Below are 14,253 nucleotides of genomic sequence, written 5' to 3'. Positions count from 1 at the left end.
TCACTTTACAAGCCCCTCACCGAGGCCTTCAGAGACACAGGACCTGCTGGGATCTCTGCAGAGGTTCCCATTTCATTAGCAGGCAGGAGAAGGCTCAGGGCGTTTATGACACGGGTGAGGAGCCAGGCCCAGAAACCTGCGCCCCACACGGTAACCACTTCTCTGCAAGTTGAGACTGCTCTGGCCTCGTTACAGCATGACTGAAAGGCCAGCCTCGGCCTAGACCCAAGCCAAGTCTGAGCAGGGCTCCAACATTCACAAAATCCTCTCAGGGTGTGGATAGTATCAGCAGGCACTTTTCCCACCAAGTTCCAGAATACTGGAACCGTGAAATATAAACTGGGTAACTCTCATGCAAATTAAGCTCTATTCTAACCATCAGGCTAAAAATATCCATGGCTTCAATAAGATCAGATAGAGGGGGAAACAGCCCCACTACAGCAGAATCAAGGTATTCTAGGTCTGAAATCAGACCTCAGGTCGCAGCAAAGGGGGCTTCTGCTTCCCAGCACCACGTGTGGGTGACCACTAGGTGCCCAGACAGACTTGCACGGACCCCATCTGTCTGACCAGATGGGGAACTCGGGGTGTTCATGGTGCGTGATGTGGAGTTTCCCACTAGAGGGACAGTGGCAGCGCTGGCCTCACACCCGGGTCTTACCTGAGGATCTGATCGCGTCTACTGATTTTCCTTTATACTTATCAAACAGGCTGAGAGTCGAATACTTGCTTTTCCCATCCTTGCCCTTGGTTATTTGCCCCAAACGATCGGACATTGCGATGAAATGTCATCTAGTAAGGAAATTTTTCTCGGCACCGCTCCTGATCTGCCTTTGAAATGAAAAAAAATAAGAGAGAGAGAGAAAAAGAGTGTCAATCCACGATAACCTGTGATCCTGTGAATTAAATCTTTTGGGGATCACGGATCTCCCTGAAGAGCTGAAGAAAGCTTTGGACTCCGTCCCTGGAAAAACGCCCCTGCCACGCACAGGCAGTTTTGCTCCCATTTAAAGAGCATTGTGTAGACCTGCTGAGCCCCACCCCAGGTTGAGAACTCTCGCTGTCTGAAATGGCTGCAGTCTACCGCTCCTCAGCGGCACTGCAATGTGAGCTCTCGCACACTGAGCCCTCTCTCCAAGTCAACGACCTCTCTTCAAGATGGAAAAATAAACGCTCATCATTTGTAGCACCTCCATGGAACACAAAAACAAGGCAGGCAGAAGGGGGGGGGGGCACACAGCCCCTTCTGGAAGGTTGTGCATTGCAAGGACAAGCAAAACCAAATCAAAGGAAGCCCCAGTCAGTCATCACCCAGGAACAGGAGGGCGTGTGTGCTCTTCAACGTGAAGACCAAGCTTTCAGAGAGAAACATGTGCTCAGGACACAGGAGCACTGCTCTCTGAGGTGCAGCACGGAAAACAGAGCAAGTGCTCCCCAGGGACAGCCCGCAGGGGGCGGTACCGGCCACACCAGCCATTTCCACTTAGAGAGAATCTCAGAAAGACCACAAGAAAGAGGCTTCCCACTGCCACTCATTTTCTACAGGCATCTACATGTCTGTGGGCACTTTCCTCAGCAGTTCATTCACTTGCTCACTCACGCATTCATTCAGATGCTCAGTGAGCGCCCGCCAAGTGAGTGCGTGCTACGTGCCAGCACCAAGGGCTGAGAGCGTCAGTGCCTTTCACTCTACCCCCAGCCCTGGCTATAGGTTCCTAACTTGATCACAAAATAAACACTTGCATAAGTGACCACTATTTCCCACTGGAATTAATAGATGGAAAAGAAAGCTAACGCATCAGGTCGGGCTTGCTGATGTACGTCTTTAATGACAAATGGAGGTAACTGCAAAAACCCACTGACTAATAAAAGGCAGTAGCTGCAGCAGTAAGGTTTGACATCTCAGCCTGTTCTGAAGCCAGAAGGAACACATCCGCTGTGCTGGGGAAGCATTTTGCACCCCAAAGATGATTTTAAGGTAAAACTGTAATTTATGACCCAAGCTTATAAATACAAAGCACAGGGAACAAAGATCAGTTACAAACCGGGGCCCCAAAAAGTGAGACGGGAAACAGACTTGATACCCCTCCACGCAGACGTGCGTGGAGCCATCCAACGGGAACGAAGTTTGTTCTTACGCAAAACTGGATATGTATCCACCCTTCCGTTCATTTCACAAGCCTTGCCTGATACCCACGTCTGCCAATCACTGTCTCAGGAGCAGGAATAGATAAGCATATACTTCGTATCAGAAAATGCTCGTAAAGAATGAATGCAGATAGACGCCACGGGGTGAGCGCCCGTGTGAGTTGGTTATACATGTGCAGGGGTCACAGATCACCTCCCACATGGTTTCAGCCTCCCTGGGAGGACACTTAACTCCCTCACCCAGATCCCGGTTCAGTTGGCTACTGTCCAGGGGAAGAGACTCACAGCCAGTGGCCAAGCTCAGGAATCTAACCATACTGGCAGGGGAGTCGGGCATGATGAAATGAACCAGCAGAAATGCCCACAAGTGCCCACTGCCCCAGGTTACAGGTCAGAGTCACACAATGCCAGCAGCCCTCCCCAGTGTCTGCCTTGTGTGCCAGGAGCAAACAGCAATGACCAGGGGTGCTAATGGGCACAAAGTGTCCCAAATCCCTGGCCCTCCCCCAGGAGTTGTAAGTATAACAGCACCCTCCTCCGGGCTGGACTGAAAGCCCCTCGAGGACAGGGCCCCATCTTATGTGCCTCAGCACGACTCTATTTAATAGGCTCTCAAATGTCAATCAACTTGAAATTCTCCATTAAGATGAGATGAAATTAATTTTTAGACACTTCTGTCAACTCAAACCAACAGAAGAGATCAATTGGGCTGGAACCAGAAACACTCCCCCAACACACACACACACACACACACACACACACACACACACACACTACACAATCAGCAAACGCTGCGTGGTGATAGCAACACCCCAGGCCCACAGAGCTCGCAGCCTAGAACCGGGCTAGCAAACACTGGGCAGGGCCTGTTTCCGTAAGGCCCTCAAACTAAGAACAATCTTTGCTTTTTTAACATTTTTTTATATTTGTTTAAAAAAAAACAAAGAATGTGCAACAGAGACTGCATGTGGCCCCCAAACAGCCACCTGTAGAAAAGTTTTGCTGACCCAGGCAGGGTGTAAAGGGAAAAGTCTTAAACGAGCACTGTCAGAGGTCCCTGGGTGGGAAACAGATGGGCCGCGGAGAGGACGCCAGCTCCAGCCGGTCTGAGGAGGGCCCGCCCACCGGGGGAGGGGCCGGGGGAGGGGCCGGGCGAAGGGCCGGAGCCTGCGTCTGATTCGCCAGTAGGAGTTATTTCGCGGACCACGCGAGGGCCTGCGTAGGACTAGTTAACACTCTTCACCAATTCCTGTGGTAGGATGAAATGACAAAAGTGTGAAATCCTAATTCTCAGGACCTGTGAGTATGTTACCTTATAGAGTCAAAGGATTCTGCAAATGTGAGTGAAGGAAGGGTCTTGCAATGGGGAGATTATTCTGAATTATCCAGGTGAACCCCATGTCATCACAAGGGTCCTTAGAAGAGGGAGGCAGGAGGGTCAGAGTCAGCGAGCTGTGACAGCAGAAACAGATGCTGGGGTGAAGCTCTTTGAAGAAGGAAGAGGGCTTGGAGCAGAGAAATGGGGGCGGCCTCTAAAAGCTGGAAAAGGCAAGAAAACAGATTCTCCCCGAGCCTCCAGATGGAGCGCAGAACACAGCCCTGCTGACACCTTAATTCTAGCCCAGCAAGACTCATTTCAGACTTCCGACCCCCCAGAACTACGAGAGACTTCATCTGTGCTGTTTTAAGTCTCTACATCTGTGGTAGTATTTTATACGGACAACAGAAAACCAATACACTCATTTATTCAACATATTTTCGTTAAGTACTGCCACGTGTCCAGCCCTAAGATGTGCCTGGGATACAGCCAAGTAGATAAGCTGGACACAACCCCCGCACTATGACACCGGCCTGCAGAGCTGATGGGACCCACCCATGGTCGCCGAGCTAATGATAAGAAACATGTTCCAGAACCTTTAGGGCACAAGGATTAAAAACGCTAAAGTGCAGCTACACTCGTGCTGCCCCTGACCACAGATTGCTGAAACCCCAGACGTTTCTAAATAAAAACAGTGGCGCATCCTTCCCAGCCACACATCTGCAGGACTACAGATGTAGTAGCATCGTTGATTGAAATCTGGATAACCAGTTCTTACTAAATTAAAAACCAAATCGGCAAAGGCAAAAGAAAGAAAAATTGTCTACCAGCCATTCAGGGCCATCAAATTTCCGCCTTAAATCTTAACATGCTTGATTTTTAAAAATCAAATCTTTTAATTCTGAAACTTGACCAGAAATTCTTATTTCTTTAGATACTGCTAAAAAAGTCTTCTTCAAATCTGTTATTCCAAACTTTTGCCAGTTCACTGATACAAACAGACCTTTCTTTGATTCTGCACTGCCCAGGCCTATGGACAGAGACAGCTCTTGGTGGGTCTTCTTGGTGACACGACCCTTCTCTGAGAACTAACCAGTCTCCACCCGCAGGAAGCACTAGGAGACCAGAACCTGACCACCCCTGTACTCCTGGCACTCCTGAAAGGGAGGAAAAAGAAAAAAGAAACACCCTGGGCAAACGTGCGCGACTCTCCTGGGAATTTAGAATTCTGTCTGTGAGATGCTAGATGCCTGAACCTCGTCTTCCCAGTAAATGCAACCATTCATCACATACTGAGCACCTACTATGTTCAGGTGAAGTGCTTTCCACCTGTGCAACCAGAGAACCGCGTGGAAGGCGGGCGAGGAACACACTGGACTAACAACGCCTGTGCCAAACCCGTACATGCAATTTTCTTGGCGTGCTCCTCCCCCCGTTTAAACCAAGTTTGGCACCAGCTGGACACACTACTGGCTTCTCTAGACCTCAGTTTCCCCATCCACAGAATGAGGGGCCAAGATGAGATTTCTCAAGTACTAGTTGGTTCTGAAATCAAACACACCAATATTAGTAACTCACAGCCATGGAATTATTAATACAAATGATTTACGTCAAAGCAGCCGTCTCTTACCACACATCTGGGACTGGATTCTGTGTTGCTATATAGACCTGGGGCGCTAACAGGCAGTGCAACTGAGTCACCACTGCTATGGAAACAGCACCTGTGGGAGGGGGCGTGATACTTGTTGGTTGTAACGCTCCACAGTTCAGCCTGCACAGAGGGAGCGTCTTGCAGCCCGGGCTGTCCCTTAGAGCAGGGGTCGGCAAGTTAGTCAGCCTGAAGAAGGACGTGCGAGAGGCCACCACGCCCCACAAGGCAGACGCTACTGGCCCTTCACAAAGTTTTACAGATTACAGACACCAGACTTCAGAGCACATGAGGGTTCTTTCATTAAGCCAGACTTCACCGGACCAAAGCCCAAAATACAGGTATAGTTATTTGGTACCCCCAACTGGATGAATCTCGGGTGAAGCGGTGCCATATTTGGGGCTTAGGCCGGTCCCACACCCACCTGGCTATTCTGCTTGCCGGCTGGTTTTCACAGACATCAGCCCAGAAACACTAACTGTTAGTAGGGGTTTAATCAGCTTCCAAATACCGGTCAAACCCACAAACACACACACACTCAACTAGCCTCATCCCATGGCAGAAAGAAGTACAGGCAAACATCTGGGTGTGACTGACGAAGCCGGCCGAGGTGACAGAACACATTTCTTGGTGGGTCAGATGCGTGTTCATTCCAGCATGACTCGCGCTCGGACCTGTGGGACGAGAACAGGCTGAGAGGGACCAGGGCCCTGCAGGCAGGCACAGAGCCAGCCTGGCTCGTCGCCATGGCTTTCACGCTGCTTTCGCTCCCTTTTGTAGGTAACAGAACTCATTTTGGTTATTTTTCCCGAGCAAAATCTGATTTGGACCCTCAGTACACAGCAGCCAAGGCTGCTCCGCCTGGAGTGCTGCCTGCATCCCATCCCTCCTTGGACCCTCTCCTTTCCCAGGCATTGCCTGGGGGGCCCAGAGCATTTTGAAAATGGTTGGCCTAAAAGAAACTATTGCATTATGCAGAGGGGGGAAAGGGCCTAAAATCCAGGGGAAGATAGCTTTGGGGAATGAAGAAAAGGACATTAAAAAACGAATCCAGGTCTGCATATTTTGGCAAGTTATCCAAAGAAGTCCTCTGAGAGGCCCAGGCTCTGCTGAAACAAAACCACCAGAAAGATTCACCAACAAAGGCAACTTAATAGCCAAGCCCCGCCTCCCCAGACAGCAGCCGCACCTGTCAAACAGGTTACGGAGACTGCCTGCTATCTGTCCACCAGAGGGAAAATCTCCCTGCCCTCCATCTTATCGAAAGCCACTTCCGTGTAACAGGATTAATTTCACTCCCACTTGGCTAGCAGCCAGGGTCAGCTGCCTACCCAGACAGGCGATTTGGGATGGCCTGGAATTCACTGGGAACCACTACAGCTGCACATCAGGCCTAAACACAGTGGCAGCCGGCACTCCTGCGAGCCAGACACGATGCTGAGTGACACCTACAACAGCCCTTTCTGGAAGATACTATGTCATCAGCCTGCTTTACCGAGAAGGACACCAAGGTGCAGTCAGGATAGAGAAGTAACTTGTCCAAGGTCATCAGACTACCAAGTGCTGGAGCCAAGCTTGGAGCCCAGGCCAGACTCCCCCGGCCGCTGCCCCTGTGGGAGGGCGTGCGCAAACAGGAAACGGGCGCTGGTTCTGACATGAGTCAGGTGCAGGCTGCTTGCTGCCCAGCTGCACACACCACGGCACCAGACAGTCTCCAGAGAGCATGTACTTCACCCCAGTGCTGCCAGCAGCCAGATTTACACCCAAGGCAAACCCAGGCTCTCCACTCTTCACAGGTCCCCGATTCCAGGAACATCTGGTCAAAATCATCTTCCGCTTTCTTAAGTCGTCCTCAACCCTCAGGACACCTAGACACATCACCACGTGGCTCTTTCTTTCATTCAGTCACCAGCTCTGATGAAGGACCCACTGCACGCTGCGGCCCAAGGCCACCCTCCAGAGCACTGACATGTCATTTGGGGAAGACCCGCCATCAGCCGAAACGTATGTGCCTTGGTTGTGAGGCACGAGCAGAAGCCCCCAACCTGGGGAAGAGGGGGGCGCGGAGGGAGGTAGAAGACTATGGAGTGTCTCTGTATAGAAGAAATGCAAAGATCCCACTGCTAGACAGAACATGCCGGGAAGTATGATCCCACAGGAATGGAAATTTGACAGCACGCTGAATAAACACAACAAACAGGAAACCGCACGGACCAGGAAAGGACGGGGTCATCAGAGAATACACACGTTAAGTCTTAGTCAAAACGTGAAGAACCGTCAGCCCGAAAGCCAGGTACAAGATTAGAAGCTAAGTCCACCGTCTCCAACATGCTAACGCCTGACAAAAAGAACTGAACGAAAGGGAGGCACCACATGACCACAGACCATGTACCCGACTCTGTGCCCCCAGGTGCTGGGGGTGTGACACTGCACCCCAGCCCTGTGGTGGGCTCTGCAAATGTTTTCTGCGAGGGGCTAGCTAGTATGTTTGGCTATGTGGCCACACGGCCTCCACGGCACCACAGGAGAGCAATCAGACAACACAAACCAAGGGCAGAGCTGTGTTACAATGCCACTTTCTTTACACACACAGGAGGCGGGCCCCTAGTCTAAAGGGAGCAGGTGTGGCAAGAATACATTACAGTGAGATGAACTCAACAAAACGAGTTCCCCTGTGCACAGACGGGGGCGGGGGGTGGGGGTGTCTGCTGCCTGTCTCAGCGACAGCACCACCCCACACCCCACACTCTAGCTTTCAGAGGCTCCCTACAGGGCACCAGTCAGAAAAGCAGGGCTGGCTTTCAAGAAGCCCAGTGCCCACACTTCTCGTTTTCCCTAGTGGGCAGGAGCTGGCCCATCTGAAAAGCTGCAGCCCGGGCTGTTTACAGCTCAATCCAATCTTTCTATCTGCAGTGAGGTTTCTGCAGGAAAGGTATGTGGTGCGCCTGCAGAAACAGCCCCAACCTGTCCAAGAATAAGCTGCTTGAAAATAAGGCACGAGGGAACCACAAAGGGGTGGGCGCAGGGGTCCAGGTCACCCAGTGTTCCTTCCAGAAAACATCAGCCTCCCCCAGTGAAGAGACAGCACATTTAGGAAGCAAGAGAAATGTAAAATGAGAAACAAGGCCCCCACCCCAAGCCCCCTGCACACTCAGGTCTGCAAGCCCACCCTTGCCAGGCGGCGCTCCCTGCCCTGCGCTCACTGCCTTCCGCCAGAACCAAACCACAGCTGGAGCTCCTTCGACACCATCCCACTGCTCCAGGGTCAAGTCCAAAGCGTCTAGCCCAACACACTGTCCCTAAACTGCCAGCCAGCCTCAAGCCCATCTCCACATGGACCCCCACCCCCACCCACCTCTCTCTCCAAAACAGTTTGCATCTCACCTCCACCCCACAGCCTTGAGGCCTGTTTCCTCATGGGTTAAACAGAGACACCCACCTCACAGGTAGCCAGGAAGAAATGAGACCAAATACAACACACGCAACACCGAGCTCGCTCCCCACAAACAGCAGCCATACTCTGGCTCTGGCCTGTCCCCCGCCTGTGGCCCAGCCCCACCATCGCCCCTGCAAAGCTCTGCATCTCATCAGACTCCTGTGCAACCAGCAAAGCCTCCAACGTCTGCCCACCTCTGGGCTCCCACAAACCTGGGGGCTGGCACACCTGGCACCTGTCCCCACTTTGGCACATCACAGCTTAAGGGCCGTGATGCAGAGAGCAGACCTTCAAAACCATGAGGACAAACTCACAGATGTTTAGGATCTGCGGGGGGGACCCCTTTAGTTAATTCTCAGGAGACAGAGATGCACTTTAATTCTCAGTAAACCCTCTTGAGATAAACTCTCCACTGTGACCACGTTTGAAATAACACTGAACTGCCCCACGTCAGCGCAATACCGACTGCCCCATAGAGGCGGGCGGGCAATCCCAGTCCCACTCCGCTGGGAAACCCTGACACTTTTTAGTAACAAGAAGAGTATATGCTTGAGATAAAACACTGTAAAGCTTAACGAAATACAGAAAGTTATCCGCAGTAAACCAGCTCCTAGCCACACTGCAGGATCTCTGCGCCAGCACATGTCACTTCAATTCTGGGCGCGCGAGCTGCCACAGGAATGAGCTGCCTCCTGCCGCTCTCTTCTATTGTGTTTCCTGTTTCTAAAGAGTCAGCGATAAAGGTCATAAAACACTGTATATAAATTCTAAACAGATTTGCTATTTGGTTTAAAACATTATGAAACTGACTTTAAGTCCAGCTGAGGGAGAAGGGCCAGACCGAGCCCAGGCACAGGGGAAGCTGTCCCGTCCCAGCCAGCCACAGCTGTCCAGGCGGCAGCAACTGTGTTTACACCCAAAGCCTTTCCCACAGAAATGACGTCAGCTGTAGCAAGCTGGAATCTGGGCACGAAGAGGGGGCACGACAAGCAGGAAGTGCTTTTCCTTAGCCCAGGAGGAAGCATCCCTTCCACCTTCCCACCCAAACCCCAAGTCCTCACAGACACGCTGCCGGAAAAAATACTGGGGGGAAGAGAGACAGATGCCGGCTCTGTCGTCTACCAAGGAACAGCCACTGCTGACTGCATCAACTCTAACCTGCCCCCCTCCAAAGATAAGTAAGGGCCTCTGGGGGGTGCGGGGGAACCCTGCTTCCCAGGGTGATGGAGGCGCTCTTGCTATATAGTTGGCTAGGATGGAAGGAGCCAGGAGTCCAAAAGCCACCTGGGCCACTTACGTGTGCTCTTCTCCACAATGGGGACACAACATCTACCTCAGAAGGCGGTTGGAAGGACTAGATGTAAGGGTCACAAGGTGTGACAGGAACACCCGAGGCACAGAGAAGGAATTCAACAGATAGAAGCAGTTACTCCCTCCACGCCCTCCTCAGGCTCCCGCCACACTCTGCCCCTGCGGGTCCCCTCCCTTCTCAAGAATTCCTGAGGGGAAGGACAGAGCATTGGCTCTCCACACGCAGGAGGAGGTGGTGACAAATGAACGGACACCCCCACTCGCCCTCGCAATACTCTGCCGCCACTACAACAAATGGCAGCTCTGGGTGTGCTGAGCCAAGACCACATAACCCACCACGTGAAAAAAGCAGGAGAGTGGTGCGTCAACAAAAAAACATCCAGCCTAACAGAAAGCTTGTAAGAGTTTGTTTGAGCTAAACTGACAATTGCCGGGAAGCAAAGTCTCAACGGATTGAGAAAATGCTCCAGCAAATGGCCATTTTGCGACTTATTTTACATGTAGAATCAAAGGAGGAGGGTTACATGAAATCCATTGGTTGCAGATTAAGAGGGTGGGAGAAAGCAAAGTGGGAAATCTCTGGGATTGGGTAAAAAGTAAAATGGAGAGACACACCCTTCTTTTACATTGGTGGGTACAGGACAGTTACCATGGTTCCCTGAAAATAAGACCTAGCCGGACCATCAGCTCTAATGCATCTTTTGGAACAAAAATTAATGTAAGAACTGGTATTATATTATATATTATTTACGTTATTATATTACATTACATTATATTTTATTACACCAGGTCTTATGTTATAGTAACATAAGACCGGGTCTTATCTTAATTTTTGCTCCAAAAGACACACTAGAGATGATGGTCCGGCTAGGTCTTATTTTCAGGGAAACACCGTAATAGCGTTTACAGCACATAGAGATGGTATTTGAGGAACAAGATAACAATGAGAGATTTTGTAGTTTCATGCTCTGGAGTGGTGAGTTGTGCCCCCTGGGGGGGTCCGGAAAAAGGGATTACTCTGACATTCCAAGGGTATGTTATCTTAGATGCAAAAAGATGACAGGCTCACTTAAGGTAGAGATTGACCTTTGTCAAGGAAGCTACAGGCCAAGGATGTGACTTCCCGCCATGGCCCACCTTAGTTAGGAATTTTTATGTTCACGCCATCCTATGTGGTTAGTTTCAGTCTCCTGAGCTTGTCAGGTTTAACATGTGGCCCCTTTTCCGTCTACAAGTGTAACTGACAAACATGCATACACACGATTACTCAAACACGTGTACATAAATATGGCTGTATATCTATTATATGCATGCACATACCCCAGAAAAGCCTGCTAGTTCAATCCCATTCGATGTCCAGAAATATATTTAGAATACAGGGGGTGGGGGGGTTTCTGTTTAAACCAGGCAGAAGGACCACAGGCATTTACAGCTCACCCTTCCAAAACCCCCTAAAACGAACACAAACAATATAGAACACAAAAGACAGGCATGATTTTTGCCAGACAAAGAACAGACACGAGTGGTAGTAGGCTTTGCAGCCTGAAGGATCCTACAGACTAAGGACTGCGTAGCCTCAGAGAGCTCCGGAGATACTGGGAGGAACCAGCACCTTGTAAGATGGTGGGGCAGAAGGGGAGGTTTAAAGCAGGACTGGTTGAGAGGCTGTATGTGCAACAGCTAGGCTCTCACGTCACCTCCCCTCTCTTCCCCTCTGGATAAATTAAACAAGAGAAGTCTAGACTTGTGAACACCAGGCTCAAAGGGGGAGGGGATAGGAAAGCAGCTAAAAAAAGAAGCTAAGTGAAAACCTGAGTAGCAAACCATGGCAGCCTGAGGCCCCCTCTGGCTTGACCTCACAGGAGCCTGGCAAACAGACATATTATGTCCCTCTCCATACCCCAGACAAAGGTAGAAGGGGTCTTCTTTTGAAAACCTATACACAGACACTTGGGGCTCAAGAAACAAAGGCCGGTCTCCCACCCACCCACCCTACACAGAAGCGCTCCCACTGACCCACACACCCAATTTCCAATCAGCTGTGTGCCCAAGACCACAAGTATCTGAGAGACCTCAACTAAAAGACGAAAGCCAAATAAACAAACAAAGGAACCTGGAGGAAAGAGACAATGCCAGGAACCAAAGATTTTAAAAAACAAGTAACATACAATTAATATCCTCAGAAAAGTAAGAGAAGATACTGCACCCACACAACCAAAACAGGATTTTTTTTCCTTAAGGAATAATCAGAAAACAAGCAGCCCTAGGAAGAATTAAGCATAGGACAGCCAAACCCTGTAACCTCAGGTTAATCATGAGAAAAATATCAGACAAATCCCAACTGCAAGACAAGTACCTGACCAGTACTCCTGAAAACTCAAGGTCATCAGAAACAAGGAAAATCTGATAACTGTCACAGTCTAGAGGAACCTGAGGAGACTTGACAACTAAAATGTATCCTGAAACAGAAAAAAGGACATTAGGTAAAAACTAAGGAAATCTGAATAAAGTATGGACTTTAGTTAACAATAATGTACCAATATTGGTTAATTAGTTGGGACAAATGCACCATACTAATGTAAGATCTCTAAAACAGGGGAGATTGGGAGCAGGGTATACAAAAAATCCAACTTTCCTGTAAATCCAAACTTTTCTAAATTTTTGCTAATTTCAATGGAACAATTGGATGATAAAGTCAAGGAAGTTTCAGAAAAAATAACGAGGAGATGGTGCTAGACTCTCCCCCACTCAAAAATAAAGGATTCATCCAGGAGTCCAAATTTAACTAGTTCTAGAAGCATGGGAGGGGGGGTGAGTGGAGGGGAAGAAATTATCAAATAAAAATTACAAGAAAAATTGCCCGAGTTGAAGTACCCAAGATTGCAAGGGCTAAGAATAATGGCTATAAAAAGAACACAAGGTACAGTGTGAAATTTGAGTACATTAAGGATAAAGAACGGAAAGCCTCTGAAAGCTCCCCCAACTCCCAAAAAGAGGTCCCAGGAAGGAACCATGAGGATGGCAGTGGTTTCTCCTGAGCAGCAACAATGCGCTTCTCACCAGCATCATACCCCTTTCTGGGAAATGCTTTTCAATCTAGAACCCAATATTCAGCTGACCAATTCAAGTGTGGGGACAGAAAAGACTTTTCCAGACTCATACAAAGACTCAAAACAGGGCCGACCCAGTGGCTCAGGCGGTTAGTTAGAGCTCCATGCTCCTAACTCCGAAGGCTGCTGGTTTGATTCCCACATGGGCCAGTGGGCTCTCAACCACAAGGTTGCCAGTTCAATTCCTCAAGTCCCACAAGTGATGGTGGGCTGTGGCCCCTGCAACCAAGATTGAACATGGCACCTTGAGCTGCCGCTGAGCTCCCGGATGGCTCAGTTGGTTGGAGCGCGGGCTCTCAACCACAAGGTTGCCGGTTCGATTCCCGCAAGGGATGGTGGGCTGAGACAGCTGCAACTAGCAACGGCAACTGGACCTGGAGCTGAGCTGCACCCTCCACTAAGATTGAAAGGACAACAACTTGACTTGGAAAAAAGTGACCTGGAAGTACACTCTGTTCCCCAATAAAGTCCTGTTCTCCTTCCCCAATAAAATCTTAAAAAAGAAAAAAAGAAATGCAAATTAAAAAAAAAACAAAAAAACCTCAAAACATTTACCTGCTCAGAAAGTTACAGGGGAATACTCTAATAAACAAGAGCAAAGCAAGACAGAGGCCAGTGTGGCAGCGGCCATTCCTGCCCACCTACCCAGCAGCTAAGTCTCCCTTCCTCCTTCCTAACAAGTGATCTTGTCCTTCCCCAGGCAGCCCAGGGGCCTAAGGGGACTGACCCACACCCAGCTGGGAGTGAGGGGGGCATGCCTGGCCCAAGAGAAACCCATCCCCCTTGCTAGTGACTGGCTCAGAATGGGTATGTGACTCACCCAAATAGACAGCTGGTTCCTTCGTGACAAATGGAACACAGGGCCCACCCCGCTGGCACCTGCACACCTCTGGACTTCCACGGAACTGAGCCAGTAAGTGTCTAATAAGCTGTTGTTAAGGCAGCTTAAGATGGTTGCTGTTATTTGATGCTCAAATTACCCAAATGATACACACACAGGATCCGGGAAACAAGGATCCAACACAAGGGGAACAAAGACAAGTCCCAGGATGACAACCAAAGGAAGCCCAAGATGGCAGCTGCTCTCCAGGCACGAGAGCAGCCCGTCCTGACGAGAGCAAGACAGAGGGTTCCAGGGAATAAATGGAACCGACAGATTATCTAATATATCTGAGCAATTAGGAAATAGTATTTCTTGCATTCTACTGGAGCACATGTAAAAGTAGAAGATACCAGTTTTAATGTAGTTCAATGTATCAATCTTTTCTATTTTGGTAATGCT

At 49.7% G+C, this 14,253-nt stretch overlaps 1 protein-coding gene across 11 annotated transcripts in view; it reads right to left on the bottom strand.

Annotated features, from left to right (window-relative positions):
* The window catches only part of PRRC2B (proline rich coiled-coil 2B), an 85,321-nt gene that overhangs the window by 57,127 nt on the left and 13,941 nt on the right, over positions 1 to 14,253 (bottom strand). For all 11 annotated transcript variants that reach the window (XM_074331207.1, XM_074331210.1, XM_074331209.1 and 8 more), the window contains exon 2: positions 662 to 831. In XM_074331207.1, the coding sequence (XP_074187308.1) occupies positions 662 to 776 (115 nt within the window). In that variant the 5' untranslated portion in view covers positions 777 to 831. The remainder of the gene's footprint in view (positions 1 to 661; positions 832 to 14,253) is intronic.

The sequence above is a fragment of the Rhinolophus sinicus genome, linkage group LG04 (assembly GCF_036562045.2).
Source record: "Rhinolophus sinicus isolate RSC01 linkage group LG04, ASM3656204v1, whole genome shotgun sequence".
NCBI classification, from domain to species: Eukaryota; Metazoa; Chordata; class Mammalia; order Chiroptera; family Rhinolophidae; genus Rhinolophus; species Rhinolophus sinicus.
Note: the sequence above shows the minus strand (reverse complement) of the source record. Positions and strands in the feature narration are given on the sequence as shown.